General features: G+C 38.5%; 1 protein-coding gene across 2 annotated transcripts in view; it reads left to right on the top strand.

The window, feature by feature from the left end:
* Slc26a7 (solute carrier family 26 member 7) overlaps positions 1-17,815 on the top strand; it is a 101,153-nt gene that overhangs the window by 45,785 nt on the left and 37,553 nt on the right. For both annotated transcript variants that reach the window (XM_051160516.1, XM_051160520.1), the window contains exons 6-7: positions 11,713-11,865; positions 15,768-15,850. In XM_051160516.1, the coding sequence (XP_051016473.1) occupies positions 11,713-11,865; positions 15,768-15,850 (236 nt within the window). The remainder of the gene's footprint in view (positions 1-11,712; positions 11,866-15,767; positions 15,851-17,815) is intronic.

The following is a 17,815-nucleotide window of genomic DNA, read 5'->3' as shown; positions in this document are numbered from 1 at the left end:
TAAATGAAAAAAAAAATTAGGATGTTTTAAATGTAATTAGAGTATGAACCTAGTTTAATGAGTGCAATCTGCTGCTTTTGGAAATCATTCCTTATAGTGATTAGCTGAATGTAAGTTGGGTGTCTGGTGAGAAAAAAGTAGCTAGGTAGTTTGGGGAGTCAGATCTGTTGCCAAGTTCTAATGAAATCCATCTACCGGGCTTTTGATCCACTCTCACAACAACAACATGCTCTGTCACATTCATTCAGAATTGTGAACTCCAGTAGGGATCAAAACAGAGGTGTGGTCGTTATTAGTGACCGGAGCCCAGTAGCAGACAATTGGCTATTAAAAACCATTTGAACTTGAGAGAAGAATGCCTGACCAGTTTCAGCATATTTCCATAATAGCATTCCATTGCCTTTGTTTTCTTTGGAGATTTGACTTAAAATCATGATTGCTTTGGACTTTGCGTTCAGTTGAAACTTCATAACAACAACAACAACAACAAATACTCAAGTAAAGAGCTTCATGGCAAGCAAACTTCACTTTACTTAATTTTAGGTATTGTTGTATGTTTGATAGCAAGAGTTGTGTCAGCTTTAATCTTAAAGCTAATTGTCTGACTAGCACTCTGATATATGGAAGTACAATAACTTACTGAACTCATTTCTTTTTTGGAGATGGTGGCTGGTGCTTCTCAATTTTCCATGACCCAGCAGGGATTCACTTCATTTGCATTATTGATTTTTTTTCTTCCTTTTTCTCATGTGTATGTATGTCCTCATGTGTGTGGGCACATGAGTGTGTGGGGGCCACATGGGTGTGGGGACATGTATGTGGAGGCTGAGCCGACTTCAGTGTTTTTCTTCATTTGCTCTCTACCCAAGTCATTGGTGTAGGGTATCTCACTGAACCCAGTGCTCATGAACATGGCTAACTTAGTATCCAGATTGCTCTAGAAATCCCTTCTCTGTCTTCTAAACACTGGAATTACAAGAAGAACCCCTTGCCTACCAGGCTTATTACAAGATTTAGGGATCTGAATGCCATGAATGCATGGCAAGCACTTTAACTTCTGTGCCATCTCCTGAGCCTTACTGATTGTTTATTTAAAATAGATTTTAAGTTTTAGAGTTTCTTTATCAAAATGGTATAATAGTTTCACCAATTTTTCTATCTAGAAATGTCAACATATTGATATTTTACTTCAGGTTTATCATTACCAAGTCTGGTTGTCACTGTTTTAAAAAATCACCAAATATCTGTGGAGTAGGATGTCGAGTCCTTTGTGCATGTCAACTGGTGGCACAGCTGGTTCACAGGAAGATAGAAAAAGCAGAAATGTTGTAATTACAGTATAACCTCAGCAATTAAAAAAAATGATTCTAAATACAGTGTAAGTACACATATGGAATGCTCAAGGAATTAATAAAAGCACTATATATTTTTTTAAGTGTGAGAATAAGAAATGCAGAAATACTGCTTAATGGCATTGTATACATGTAGTGTGTTTCAGACATGTGCCATCATTGCAGAGAAGGGAGTCTGTGTCCTTCCATTCCTGATGCTTGACTTTTAGTATGTGAAAGGGAAATGATCAAACATGCACAAATAAACACAAATTGGAATAAATGTTATGAATTTTAAAAAATTACCAGCCTGGTATTTGAAAAAAAAAACCAGTAGTATCAATTGTATTAGTGTTCTTTGCTCTGCTGTGGTGGTAAAATAGTAATAAAAATGCTAATTGGTGGGATGGTGCTGCAAGTTGGTTCTGAAGTTTTGTTACTTAGGTAATATCTGGCTCAGTGATTCATTCATTGCAAAAAAGCTTGAAATCAAAACAAGAAAACTGGAACTGTGCCTGGAAGCAACATAATTCCATGCTCCAACTCAAACAAAAGCAGACCAAAGTAGCTGTAAGCCATTAGATGACTGGCTGAGAGTTAAGACCTATGGTGACGCCCAGTCTCCTACAGGACAAAACAAAACTGGAGAAGATTCTGCCTTGACCTGCCTGGGTATGGCCTGTTAATGTGTAGACCAGAAAACACACATGGGTTAGAACTGGGCCCTGTTTGGTCATTTTCGTGTATATAAATGGTCATCTTTGTTTTCAGAGTGTGTTAAAGAAATCAGCCACACTGATTTGGGAATGGCATCGCTCCTCCGGCCCACAGTTGTTACAGTGTGGACACGCTCACTGAAGTATTGTGTATGTGATTCCCGTCATCCACTTGTTTCTTGTGAGGTGAACTGCAGGCTACTTTATCTTATCTACATCAAACACTGTGGTACCTCTGAAGGTCTTTTGTAAGATCTCACACTGGAACTGACTCACATTTAAGTGCATGTTTAGATGGCAGATGTTAAATCCACCTTACTCAGCTACTAGAAAATGCAATGCCTTCTGCTGCTGGAAAATTTCTTTAAAATGTTACTCTTGCTATTCCATGTCAGAGAACCCTGGGCCCTTAGGCTGATCAGAGGTGAAGGTTCTTTGCTCTTGGTCAGTGGCATGGTACTTCTGTGTAAAAAATCATAGTGATTCAAGACAGGAATAACACAAACTAATAATTTGGGCACTTGAGATGTCAAGGAAGAAAAGAACCGTGATTCTGAGGCCAGCCTGGAATGTGTAATGAGTTCCCCGCTAGCTTGATGCATTGTGAATTACCAGTCAACCCAGAGTGCCTAGTGTCACTCTGTCTAAAAAAGAGAAGATGTGGGAAGTTGAGTATTAGTTTGAAAATCAAGCCCTTCATGATAGATAATTTTACTGGGATAGTTGAAAATGAGTTTTAGGACAGTTCAGTTGGGAGAATCTGGTGATCAGAAAGTACATTTAAACTTGCCCTTGGACATTTAAGTTGTACCTGAAAGAGGGGGCCTGAACTCAGTGCTACAATACAGAGCAGATGAAATCATTCAAGGCCGTGACCATCCATCAAAAGACTTGGAGGCAAGTCAGTGAACATAATTTGGGGGGGCTTGCTTTCTGACTACTTCTTTCTGAGTTTTCAGCACTCTTGTGTTCTGTTTGAAAGCTGCCCAGGCTGTGAAGAGAAAGCACACTACTGATATACCCTGTCACATAAATGAATGTATAGAGTATTTTATCAGTTTGCATAATGAGCCTGGCACACATCTTAATAGGCTGGGACAATGGCTTTTATTTTCTAAAGTGAAGGTTAGATTATGTGTCCTCCAACTCATTCCAGCAGTATTGATCTTTACTTTCAATTTTGAGAGAAAATATTGTCTTCTCCTTTTGTTCTGTCCGTTTGCCTGCAGTGGATATCGCTTCCTGGTGCTACAACAGTGCTCCTCCCCAGTGCCTTTCCTTAGGTATGCTGATTTGTGCACTAAAGAAAGGTCTATTCTCTAAGTTGAATTGGTAACACCTCTGTCCAAAGGCTTCTCTGGCATGAAAAATATACTCACCTCAGTGGGACACTTTTAGTAAATGATTTAAATCATGTCTATGAAGTGGAATAGCACTAGTTCTCCTCTCTCAAATAATAGACAATTGTTTTGAGGGACAGACATTGCTACAGTTTGGATGTAAAATGTCTTCCAAGGGGCTTGGTATAGGATCTTTAAGAAGTGAGACCTAGTGGGAGGTCTCTTGTTTACTGGAAGCCTATCCTCAAATGGGCTGTGGGGGCCACTCTCTTCTTTCCTTCTAGGCCACTACATGAGCAGCTTTGGCTATAGCTCGAACATGTTGCCTTTGTCACAAGCTGGTAAGCGAAGGGGCCAAATGAACATGCACTGAAACCTTGAAGGTGTATGTTGAGAGGAATCTTTCTCTCCATAAGTTGACTATCTTAGATGTTTGTTACAGTAGTGGGGAGCTGGCACAACACAAATTCCAGCTAGGCACTATGGCCGTTCTTTGGCTTGTAGCTGAAAGTTGTTAACAGCACCACTCATGAGAGCAGAGGTTTGTAAATCTTACCTAGTTGTTAATCTGCATAACCACTTAGAATTTAAAGGGCTCCCATATTTGTAAGAAACTTTTGGAATAACTTCCACACCCTCTATATTAGCCTAGGTTCTTCAGAGGAACAGAACTAATAGATGAATATATAATATATATAGCAAATATATATGTATATATATATAACAAATATGTCATATACAATATATATGAATGAAGGGTATTTAATATAGTCACTTACAGGTTGTGGTCCAGCCAGTTCAACAACAGTGAGGTCAAGAATCTAGTAGCTGTTCACTCCATGAGACTAGATGTCTTAGCTGGTCTTCAGTCGACATTGGAATCCCAAAGATGAAGGCTCTTACAGCAGTGAAGGAATGCGTCAGCATCAGGGTAGATGAACTTGACAGCAAGAGTGAGGGTAATCAGGGGAAATGCAAAAGGTTCCTTCTTCCAGGTCTTTCTGTGTCCGCTGGAACCAGAAGGTGTGGCTAGACTTAACTGGGGTCTTCTCACTTCAAATGACCAATCTGGACAATCCTTTACAGGTGTGTTCAGCTTGGGTTTCAGTTGATTCCAGATGGATATAGTCAAGTTAACAACCTTGATTTGCCATCATACCTGATTAGTTTTGAAAAAGAATTGATACTAATTTATCCATTTATTTCTCTTCATTTTTTCATGCCCAGTTTTCCTTTCTTCTTTGTTCAAAAATTTACCTACATTCAGATAATTCTTAAGAAACTTTCTTTCCTGTAAAAATGTGCTATTTTGTAGTGACTTTGAAGAGCATTTGAATACATTCTTCAGTTATTTGGAAGGTAAAAAAAAAAACTCTAATATGTTTCCTCTCTGGAAGAACTTTTAGTCAGATGCACAATATGAAACAACAAAATAAAGTCCCATGTCTCTTTGCAAAAAACACATCTCTGTGTTTAAAAACCATACTGATCTGAACATTTATAAACCTTGAAAGTAAATATTTCTGCTTAGTGAGAGTTCATACTGAGGCTTGAAGAAGTGCTATATTTTAAAATTTATTTACATTTTTTCATTGATTCAGCCCCCAATTTCCTCTGCAATTATAATCTCACTTTAATAGATTATATGGTATGCTTTAATTCATTTAAGGAAAACAGAAGTAGTCATGTTAGAAAGGTCCCCCTGCCTGGGGCCCAGGTCCAGTAGTTAAAGTGCTCTGTTCTGATCATTCTGCAGAGTCAGGTATTTGATTCAGATGTTAGTTGGTTCCCCAAACCCATAACAAAGAAAACAATAATTCTTTAGAATGAGAAATACTTTTTAAAAGCTGAGAGATGATAAAGTATGTCTTTACTAGAAAGGGTGTTTTCCCCAAAGGGCATAATGAAAATGACAAAAATTCCTTATTCATATTTGCACATGTGGCTTTCCTTGAGAAGGCGCCAGTGTCGAGCCAGCAGCAGCCTATGAGAAATTTGGCAAAGCTCATTCCTCTGGCCTGGCTTTATGCGAGCGCTATTCTAAACAGTTATGTACAGTCCTGTGCATTAAACTCAAGAGAGAGGGCAAACTTGGCAATATTTCCAGTGAACCTTCTTGGAAGTTTTGACTTCCAGCCTTAGGAGATGCAGACTTGCTGAAATGGAAAACAGTTTTCTGTGTATCAATGCCCCAAAGTACAAGGACAATACTTCCCTGCGTTGCTGTACAAACTGCAAAAGCCAAAGCCAAAAAAATATTAGTAAAGTAGAATTGAAACGTCAGAAGGAAATTAGAGCCAAAGAAACATTTTCTTTTATGGAGAATGAGCTCACAACTAAGTGTGTACCAGCGAAGTTTATATTTGGATAACAAATCTACTTTGAAGACATAGGCCCTCTGGGACTCCAAATCAAGAATATACTTTGGTGGTTTATGAAGGGCCCATTTTCTCTGTAGATATTATTGTGATGTTTCTGTTGTGAGCTTCACGGATGCCAATATACCACAAAAAATAAAAAAAAGACAGAATACATTGAAAAGGAAGAAAACAGTATGTTCACCTACAGCATGATTTAGTCAGTGGTGCAGAGGATAGAAAAATGTGAACATGGAGCAATTACATGGCCATTTACAACAAAGGTTACTTTTAAATTCTAAATCAGAGAGCAAATATTTTTGCAACTCAACCATCTTGGGCTAAGCCGCTTCCATCCCCCACAGTTCACTGAAAAATGCACCACCACAAAACCCAGTGCTCAAGTAATTCAAATTAAGCTTATTTTTCTAAACAAGGGATGGCTGAGTGCCATGTGGGCCTTGGTATGCTTGGCTGAATGTTTGGTCCAAGAGAATTTTGTGTGCCCATGTTGTCTCTAGCTGCTTGACATACCATGCTTCCCCTTCTGGCCTGAAACTTCGTTTATCCCTCGAAGCAAGAGCAAATGGATTTAATCTTAGTATGAGATGCCGTTGCTAATCATAAATTCAAATACATTCAGGTAAAAATCTATAGAATGCTGTTTTTCTCTCCTTTTTGTGCTTTGTATTAGTGAAAATGTAACCTAAGACTGATAGTCAATATTTTTCTCTGTTCTTTTGGTATTTGCCTTCACTACTTTGGGCATGGAATTATAAGAAGCTTATCAGGGCTGACCTTAAAATATTTAATAAGGTAATGGTATGTAGGCAAAGTTGATTGGAGACATCCAAATCTGAGAAACAGGGAAACTTGTTTAAACACTAGTTTGTGAATGATGAAAGATGGCTTTAGAGATCTATGAATTTACTAGCAGCTTGGGTTCAAATATCATCTGGTTGAGAACAACTGTAGGTGAGGGTCCATATTGGGGCAACTGAGGGGCACATTGGTAAACACACCAATAGTATGATTGTGGCCCTCAGTAAGAACACAACCATCTGGGAATGTTTTTCTGACCTCCATTTAGTGAAGGAAGTAGCATCCATCCTTGATTCACAAACTACAACAGTAGGTTTGTTCAACAGTGTTTTGTTGACAGATCCATAAGCATCATGGATGCAGTTGATAAATACTGTCCATGTTGTCCACAAGGAGAGACCGGAAGTCATGTGGGTGGCTACACATAGGACCTTATGAACGAAAATCTCCTTATTTCCAGACATGTATTTGTACACAGATCATGCCAAATGCATTTTCTGTTACAAAGTTAGCACATGTAGTAAGCATGTGTGAATATTAGCATTTTCTCCTCTGGAAACAGTCCTGGCCTTGTGGTTGATGACTAACTCCAAATCACATATTTAAAATTAAGACCCATGCATAGACAGTTATTAGTTGATACCTAGGATTCAGATAGAGTGCTGACATTCAGCAAAACATTCTGGTTTTGGGTCACTCTGCTGTTTCCGTGGTGAAGCACAGCCTTTGTCACGGCAGATCCTTAGCTCAGGGAAGGCACAGGCATAATAAATGATGCTAAAGGGTCTGTGTGCTTTGCTTATATGTATTCAAATGTTCCTCGGGGTCCCTTGTAGGTAGTTGAGAATTACTAATGAAAAGTCATCATCAATGTTGTGCTCACACATGAGTAACTTCTTCTCATCTATATTTTACTGAAGTAACCAGGGTGCCAGGGAAAGAGATATTTTTGGGTGATGGGTGTTTCCAGTTAACTGAATACTGGAAAAAAAAAACCCAGTCCATTATGTTTTTAACACGTGCTAACATTTTCTAAGCACGTGGGATCTTTCTCTTTGTGTCATGGAGCTTCTTAAGACATTGGAATTCTCTTTCTACATGAGTGTGTTTCTGTGCAGGGTCTTAGAACCTCAGTCATAATTGTGCAGTGGAAGCAATGGAATGGGTGTGCGTCAGGGAAGCCTGCTGTTTTCTAGTTAATACCATGGGCTTTTTTTGCCTTAACTTGTGCTTCATTCTTAGTAAGCATCTGATTATTTAGATCAGATTGACCACATCAAAGAGAGGTTACTTGGAATTTACTGTAGTGGTAACTTTTTTTTTATCCCATTGCCTTCCACAAAATTGAACCTTGGTAAGCATGAGTGTGTGGAAATATAACTGCAAACCCACCTCACAGGCTATAGCCCAAGTTTTCACAGTGAGAAAAGAAGGCGTTTGTATAGGATCTAACATTTCTTCTTTCAGAATCTTACTCATGTTCCACTCTTTCCCATTCAGAGGGTGAGTGTTACACTTTCCATATTAGAACAGAATGTTAATTCACCCAGCAATGTTATTTGAATATCTGCTTTTTTTTTCAGATACCGTTCAAGGAGTTGGAAAAAAAAATTAGGCAAACATTAAAAGCCTATGTGTGTTTGTATGTGTCAAAGTATCTATGCAGTGTTTCAGGGGAAAAAACCACATCTAAATAAAGTAAATGTAGCAATGTATATGCAACGGATAAGCTGTTTTCATTCTCTGAACTGTCTCAAAATGGAACTTGTTTATGTGTATAAGTATTTCCATTATGCCACAAAACAAATAGTGTTATAGTCTCTGAAGCACAGAACTCATTTGTGAACTGGATCAGTGAGTTCAATGAACTTGGTTATTCATCTGTACACCATTGCTGTTGTTCTGAACTCTGAGAAGTGAATGACAAACCCTTTTAGGAATTTTTTGTTTGTTGCTTTTTTGAGGCAAGGTTTCTCTGTGTAGCCCTGGCTTTCGTGGAACTCCCAAAGTAGGCCAGGCTGGCTTTGAACTCAGAGTTCTACCTGGCTCTGCCTCCTGAGTGCTGGGATTAATGGTGTGTGCCTCCACTGCCTAGCTCTAGGAAGTTTTCGTAACTGATGTACAGCTTATGTATCAAGATAATCAAGACAACTGGACTTACAGTAGGAAGAACGTTACCATGTGTTTACGGTGCCCAGAGCTCTGCTGGGGGGGTCATCTAGAAATGCTTGCGTCTTATCTGTAACTCCAGTTCTGCGGCATCTGCATGAGCCACCCATGTCCCATAGGTTGATTCAGCTTGTGACTTTTCTGAGTGGGTCCACATGACAGTCATTAGGACTCCCCACAGCCTCTTCTCCTATTGTGTCCTTCATGGTCTGTGTTCTTGTTTTAATGAGTCTCCTCCTCCTCCCCCCTCCCCCACATGTTTTTCTGGAGCATCTCGTAAGACATGCTTTGTTTGACGAGCTATAGTTTAATCCAGACAGACAATAAAACCCCCAAGGGGGGCTCTCATTCCTTTCATTCTGGGGTGGTCATTTGTGTTACTGCAAACACATGTTCTCAAAAGCACATTACATAAAAATCTGGTATGGATTGGGAGCCTCATTGTCATGGCATACTTTTAATCTCATGGGGCAAAGGCATAAAGAATAATGTAAGTGCTTTAAGACGTTTGGATGCTTGGCTCTTTTGGAAGAATAATCTCAATAATAGTCTCAATTATCCTCAAACCACTGGACCGAGATGCATATTTTGAAAGAATTTCTTGACTCTCTGTTTATGCCCATCTTATTAGAATATATCACACTAAGAAAAACTATATTTCTGAAAATGAAAAAAATGTAATTTAATTCAAAATTTATTTACATGCATGGATGTTTTGCCTGCATGTATATTTGTGTACCATGTACTTGCAGTGCCCACAGAGGCCAGAAGAGGGAATTGGATGTCCCTGAAATTGGAGTTACACAGTTCTGAGCTGCCATCTGGATGCTTGAAATAAAACTTGGGTCCCCTCAAAGAGCAGTCAACACTCTTAACCACTGAGTCATCTTTCCAGCCTCCTGGGTTTGGATTTCTATCTTGGGCTTTGAGTTATAGCTAGATATGAAAAAAGGACCCAGTTTCCTCATTTGTAGGAATGTTATGAACAATTTTCATCCACAATGTCTAGTGACAGGAAAAGTATTATCTACATCTTATATAACAATGATTGTATAGTAGCAAATTTTCTTCCACTTAGTATTGAATAAGTACAGTGGTATGAAGAGTAACGAGTAAAACTACCTCTTCTGTGTTCTGTGATGCATTTCCAAATTTATCTGGTTACACAACAGATGGTTTGCTATTATTATTATTATTTTTGCTTTGCTTGTAAGTTAAAGTGCAGTTTGGACACCCTGACATTACCTCAATTGTATTCACCTAGTGAAGCCTCACTACACTTTTTTTGTCAGAATTATTAGAAAATTAGTGTTCATGATCAGTATATATAATTCAGGTATGTTCAAGAATGCTAAAGATAAGCAGTATATACGTGCAAAATCAACTTAAAAAACAACATTCAAATTTGATTGCTTAATATCAAATGTGTACATAGAGCAAAGGTTAGATTTTGTTTAGTTATTTTTTCTCCTTCATGCACAATTTAGAATTCCTTAAAGTATGCTCTATCTCTTTATTCCAATAGGCCTGGCAGGTAACCACATACCCACAAGACTCTAAGTTATTGAACAAAATGTTTCTGACACTTAGGTGAATGAGTACAAGCTTTCAACTTTATGCAGTGTTTTATTTTTAATTCTTTCCTAGACTTTACTCTGAAATTTATTTTAATTTTCTGCCAACTGGATTAACATTGAGCATCTAATATTAATGTGCTATAATTATACCTTCTTTATAGTTACAAATTGATATTAGCATATTTTCTTCTGTCTGTCTGTCTCTGTCTGTCTGTCTTTGTCTCTGTCTGTCCGTCCGTCCGTCCATCCGTCCATCTCTCTCTCTCTCTCTCTCTTTCTCTCTCTCTCTCTCTCTCTCTCTCTCTCTCTCTGTGTGTGTGTGTGTGTGTGTGTGTGTGTGTGTGTGTGTGTGTGTGTTGGTAAGTACACAGTGGTCTGGAGGTCGGATGTTAGTATCAGAGTGTTTTCAAGTAATCTCTGCCTTATTTTTTGAGACAGGGTCTCTCATTGAATCTGGAGTTCAGACACATGTCCCAACTGGCTGTCCAGTATGCTCCAGAGAACATTCTGTTTCTCCCTGTCCAGTGCTTGGGGTACAGGCATACACCATTGCTTAAGCTTTGGTCTGTTGAACTCAGAACTATCAGAACCATCTCTCTATCCTACGTGGGTTTTTTACCATACGTTTTCAGAAGCCATGCATTCCTTTCATCACAGTCTGTGCTCTGAGTCTTATAAATCAATGCAAAATATTTCCACAGACTCTTTCCTCTACCTTCTCTTACCTATAGCAGGTTCAGTTCCTCTTTCCTGGCTTGGAAAGGGCTACCCTCACTGCTTACACAGTCAGCCACATACTTCAGGCATCCAATGCACGTTATGACCAACATGCTGTACTAATTGATTAATTTAATAGCAGCCGCTACACTGCATTGTGAGGTCTGTGACTACTAAGACTGTTTCCAAATTGTTCACCGTTGTCAACCCAGCACCATCATAAATACATGGTGATAAACAAATAAGTGCTGAGTAACTGAGAACATGATAACAGATGCATTAAGCCAAGTGTCTGATACCAATTAAATACCAGCTTTCAACGTGTGTGTGTGTGTGTGTGTGTGTGTGTGTGTGTGTGTGGTCCTGTTAACTTTGAAAGAGTGATGGAATTCAAAAGGTGAGCCTCTTTGCCAATTCACATGCCGAGGAGACAGAGGAGTCATTCTCTTCACTAGTGTCTTATATAGGAAGAGACAGACTTTGGTTTTGATGAAAGAATGAAGGACAACGGAAATTTGTACATGAAAATTCAGGTTTTCCTTTTCTAGCACTTATTCTTCTCCATATCGTTGCATCCTCCAGTCATTAAGAATATGAATATATATATATAAGTTCACTTAGGGCCAGATCTGCATGTTCTGTTTTTGGGGAAGTCTGACTTTGCTTCTTTCCCATCCCTGTAGATTTATGCATATGTTTTTGAGAACATCAAGTCTGTGCAGCTGGAAGCACTGCTCTTATCCTTGCTGAGCATCGTCGTTCTTGTTCTTGTTAAAGAGCTGAATGAACAGTTTAAAAGTAAAATTAAAGTAGTTCTTCCTGTCGACTTAGTTTTGGTAAGTATGCAATCAACACTGCTTAGCTGTTTTGGGGGAAGGGCAGAGTCTGCAGCTGCTCCCTCTATTGTCTGTAGTAACCCACAACCACTCCTGTGTCTCATTAATGAGAGACTAATTTGCGTGGATATACATTAATGTAAGAACAGGAAACATTTTGAGTCAATATTTTTAAAAAGAAGGACACATGTTTTCAATTTATGCAGCATTTCTCATATGCTTTTAATTTTTTTTTTAATAAAAATAAGAGAACATATCACTGGAGATCTTATAAGAGACACATCTAAGAGTGAGCCTTAAATGATATTGTGTATGGTCTTATGCAAAGTAATAAAATATGATGCCCTATGCTACTGCCATGGCACCTCTGTGACAAACGGAGAAGTATTACCCAACAAACACTCATTAGTGATGGGAAGCTTTGCTGATTTTTCTGTTCCTGGATTAGTTTTACCTCTCCAAAATGATGTTCAAGGGTTTCATTGGCCAGGGCTGGTTCTTTCAAATAGGTTTATGCTTGGAAAAACACATCATATCTTGTTTCTAAAGACTGAAGTTTTAAGAGGCTTTCTCAGGAGCACTTAATAAAGTATCACATGGACACAGCCACAGTCTGCTAACTCACATGTGCTTCATGAGCTTTAGCTTCTTAATGGTCCTTCCTTGGATTATTCATGTATATTATAAATGATACCTAAATAATTTAATCAACTCAATTTTGTATGGCAAGATGCAAAATGTGCCATCTTACCCGAAAGTTCTAGAGAGATCAGGAAATGCCTACTGCTACTTGGAAAAGCTGTACTAGAAGTTGCATAAAACTAATATTTGAGGATAATGTTTGGGAGACAGGCCCCTAATCTAGTCATAAATCAACTGCTATTCTCTGAAAAATTGGTGAGGATCATCCTTAAAATGGCAGATATTCTTGATATGGCATGGATTGTTAAGACCCTGGACAAAGAAACCAATGTAAGCCCAAATACTTGAAAGTTACAAGAGAAAATGTTAAAAAAAAAAAAAAAAAAGAAAGAAAGAAAGAAAGAAAGAAAAGAAAGAAAACAGCAGGTTCCAGTTTTTCTTTTGTTTATTTTCTACCTCGACTAATGTACCTAATGTACGAACACACACACACACACACACACACACACACACACACACACACACACACACACAAAGATATTTGTAAACCACTGTCACACTTTGGGCATGTCCATGGGACCACCATACCTGCCCCTTCATCTTCCCTGGGTCACTCTGGTGGGGAAGTCTCCTGCAGCCATGCTAGGTGCTGCATAGATAGGGAGTGATGGATACTTGAGTATTGCAGCATTGAGGAGAATCAAGAGTAGAATTTGAATTGGGCATCTCTTCTTTTTTCCTATAAAGTTCCCAACTTACTGGGAATGTTACAGTTGGAGGAGGGGGAGATTAGAGCTATCTTTAGCATCCTGGGCAGAACCCCTTCTTGCTTATGTCTAAGAGCAGTGCTGGCCTATACATACACATAAAATTAACACAATACTAATGAGGAACTGGTGAAGTCAACAGATAAAGAATTTAAATCATGTTAAAGAATTACAGCAAGGAATCAGGGTGCTGTCTCAATGACTGTTTCAGCAACATAGAGACAACTGTTATATCACATTAATTTTATATAGTTTATCATTGCAGTTTCTTTTGTTAAGTCTCAAATAACAGTTTGTGTTTTAAGCCTATTTGGTGTTTTAGAATTTTCTTGTAAGTTCAGTTAAATACCAACAAAAGGCATAGTTAGAAATACACCTACAAAAGCTGCTTTTTACTATTGAGCACTGACTGTTGGCTGTTCCTTATTTGCTAGTGTAATTTGTCTTGCTTTTACTCTGGTCATGCAAATGGGGAACTTGTACTTTAGGTATATGATTGATGTATCCCTTTTAACAAGATACATCATTGAAAATTGCTTTTATTATTTTGTTTCCGTTTGTCCTCAGGAGATTTCTCAAACCTCGTTTTAGGTGATAAAACTCATTTCTCCTTTACCCCACAGGCTACTATTATACTAGCTCAGTGTGGCAGTGTTCGTTGCCATTTGTATTTAGGATCTCAAAAATAACTGGACCACAGCCCAAACACTGGGTCGTGAAATCATATAGTAGTAGGCCAGAAGAACGGACATAAACTATGTTCATCTCTTCAAATCAGCTGAAACTCTAACTAAAAGGCTAAACCAATGTTCTCCAGGGAGCCAAAATTCTCAAGGTACTTCAGGCCAGACAACCTGGAAATCCATAGCCACTAAAAACATTAGTAGATAAAACAATGTGAAAATGAGTGGAAAATACTCAGATGGTCTGGCCAATAAACATAGGCTGACCTGGCTCTGATATGTGTTTGATGATGATGAGGGGTGAGGAGAGGGCTCACTGGTTAAGTGCTTAACCGTGAGTACTAAAGTTTCGATACCAAGAACCCTTGTAGATGCCACCCAAGCCAAGCAGACTACCTGTAATCCCAGTGCTGGAAGCTGGTAATAAGGGATCTCCAGCACAGACTAGCCATGTATATAGGAGCTCTGAGTTTGACTAAGGGACCCTGTGTCATTGAATAAGGAGGAATTGCGATCATGAATGAGTCCAGACATCAAATTTTGGTGTTCTATGTAAGTATGAGCCTATGTGTATTTGCACACATGTGAACATGTGACAAGTATATATACACACATGTAACACATGTACACATACACATGCAGAGAGAGAGAGAGAAAGAGAGAGAGAGAGAGAGAGAGAGGAGAGAGAGAGAAGAGAGAGGAAAGAGGAGACTGTGATTGCTGACAGAATAAGAGACCTTGCTTGAATATTTCAATATCATCAATGTAGGATGTCTGAGCCTCCTTGAGGACTAACTGAAAGTCAGTTGTCCCATCAGGCTGGGAACTGGCATGATTTAAGTCATGAAAGAGATAAAGCTCCAAATTAAAAACAAATTAAGGCAGCTGTAAATCACCATTTACTCCTAGCAGAGTGAGACTATCATACAGTGCTTCATGCCCCTGAGAGGCTGTTCTCATGGAGGAAAAGGTGTATTCTTACAGAGCACTCCTTCATGTCATGAGAGACAAAGTAGGCTGAACTGCAGTGCTAGTACACACACACACACACACACACACCATGCACACATACATCGCTACATTTTTCTATCTTTTGTACCTTCAAAACTGGACATAATTGGGTGGCTACAAATCAAAATGTTTGTAAATACTGTACTTTGAAAACTCAGAGGGGCATCCTGAGTTTCAGAAGTATATTTTAGAATTGTACCTGACCCGTGGTTGGTGGCCATATATACCATAGTCCTGTACATATATTCTTAGTTCAGGGTGGCATTGTAGCACTCTGTCTAAGGTTTAATTGTCAGATAAAATTATTGGCATTCTTATTGTCTTAGTCATTTTGCATTCTTTTCTGCTGGAACATTCCAAATCCTCTTACTAGGGATTGTAAAATACATTGTTAATCATCATCAATACTAGGTATCTATTGAACTGTGCCATAGGGCATCAGGAATTGGTACTTTCTAAACAAGTTAACTAATGCTCGTTGACCAGCTTCTCTTAACCTTTCCCCCATCTTTATTTCTATATATTTTTTCTTTCATTTTCTTTCTTTCTTTCTTTCTTTTTATGTAGGATCTTACAGTATATCTCAGGCTGTTCTCAAATTCAAGGCCTTCCTGTCTTGGCCTCCTGAGTGCTAGAGTTAGAGACAGGCAACACATTCCTGCCTTAACTTTTAGTATTTCATTAATAAATGCTAATCCTGGGACACATGGTATATATTTGTAAGTGGCCTTATGTGTTTGAAAGCCAGCTAGTAACAGACATAAATATATTTATTTCTTTTTCCATTGGGACTACTCAGATCATTGCTGCCTCATTTGCTTGCTACTGCACCAACATGGAGAGCACATATGGATTAGAAGTCGTTGGGCACATTCCAAATGGGTAATGTAGTCTTCCTTTTACTATGTATTTATCTGAATGTGTGTTTTTGATGTTCAAAGGACCTGAGCCTGGTAGGTATGGATTTCTTGTGTGTGTGTGTGTGTGTGTGTGTGTGTGTGTGTGTGTGTGTGTGTGTGTGTGTGTGTGTCTGTATGAGGAAAAATTCTAATTAAGTTTATTATAAATGACATGTGGAGAGAAATAGTAGTTTTCTAGGGTATAAGCTAACTTGTTATTAAATAAGCATGCAGTTCTTTTATGCAGCATTGCTTCAAGTGAAAGACTCCAAAAGTATTTACAATGATACAGCTTGAAAAATAATATAGGTTGCTAATTTACAAACTCCTGGATTTGGCCTCCTTTAATTGTGCAGTCACATGTTTTTGCAGCCATTTTTCCCCCAGATAAGTTATTTTAAGTGTAAAAAAGCATCCCGCAGAATTGGAAACTTACGGGCCTGAGTAGAGAGCTACAGGGAAGGGTAAAGTAGAGATGGCCTGACTCCTGACCTCTATCTAGTCACCCTGCAGACTTCAAGAGATTGTTTGACATGGTTAACACTGTGAGAGAACAAAGGTCCTTCCCAAACCAGACTGAAAAGGTATGGCTGAGAAGAAGGAATACCTTCTGTGTTAGTTCCCTTTTTATCTAGGCTGGATAACAAAGCCTAATTTTGAGATAAAATTAGAGTTGTTGAGTCTTCTGTACTTTACTTTTCATCCTATTAAAACAAAGAAATAGAAAAATTCTCAGAAACTTTTAAAAAAGGTTGATTTATAAAAATCCTTTGTGTTTGCTGGTCTGTGTGGGTGCAGGCAAAGGAGAGTTTCCTAAATCAACGCTTAGTTTCCTAAGGGCCCTCTCTGCTTTTCCTTTGAGAGCCAGTTAGTTGTTTCTTCTTCAGTCCTGTTGTTGTTATTAATTAATCACATTTAGTTTTGATGAAATAAAAGTTTGATTTCTTCATTTCAAGTTTTACATAACATGTATCTTAGGATGTATACTCATCCTCTGTTTGAAAAGTAAGGCATAGTGATGGCAAAAATTACAGACTCTTTTCCTTCTGATCTTGTTCACTCCTATTTGAATTTTCTTCTCAGAAACCCCTTTAAGGGACTGCCAAAAAAGCATGGCTTTGCAAACACAGCTCAGCTGTTCTCCTTGCAACCTTCCTCCAAACATTTTCTCATCCTCACAGCGGTTGTGGTATACTTGATTTGGGGTTGTTGAGATAATTAAATGAAACAGTTAATGAGAAAGAGCCCATGTTCTACTCTCACACCAGACAGTAAGACACTAAAATAACTTCCCCAGTTCCTTTTATTTTTACCCCGGGGATTCTTTTGCAGGGGATGGGGAGGTAAGTCTCCCAAAATGACCAGGAATACATAAATGGTCATTTGGCTCACATGCTTTTCAAGGGACAATAAGACATAATGGCTGGGTATTATCTGAGAAATGTTTTAAAGACTTCTTTGAAATGAAGCTAAGTGTGGTCTATTTTGCAACAGAGAGTAGATGAGATCTTCCTACATATTTTCTTTAGCGTGTGTAAGTCATGATTAACTGTCTCATGAAAGGATTGAGTTAAAAATGTAATTACCATAATGAAGTCAATGGCTTATTTGGAGATTAGTTGACAGTAAGCTAGTGTTTGCCTGAAACACTGCAGCATTCGAGAGAGGAAGCAAGGCTCCACTGCGAGCCAAGTAAATATTTGGAAAGGTTCAAATGAAGGGAAGGCCCAGATATGCTTTTGTTTCCTACAGAAACTTTTGTCAAGTCAGAATTTCTGCGGTATGACCTGAATTCCCTGGGTATGAATGTCACTAAGATGCATGGGCCTCTTCCTGTGGTGTTTCTTACCATTTTCTTTTTCTGATAAATAATATTGAAAATACAGGGCTCCTTAGAGCAAGGCTGCTTAGTTTTTGTCTTGGGGGATCTTCTTATTCCTTGTAAACT

Source organism: Acomys russatus, chromosome 2 (genome assembly GCF_903995435.1).
Source record: "Acomys russatus chromosome 2, mAcoRus1.1, whole genome shotgun sequence".
NCBI lineage: Eukaryota > Metazoa > Chordata > Mammalia > Rodentia > Muridae > Acomys > Acomys russatus.
Note: the sequence above shows the minus strand (reverse complement) of the source record. Positions and strands in the feature narration are given on the sequence as shown.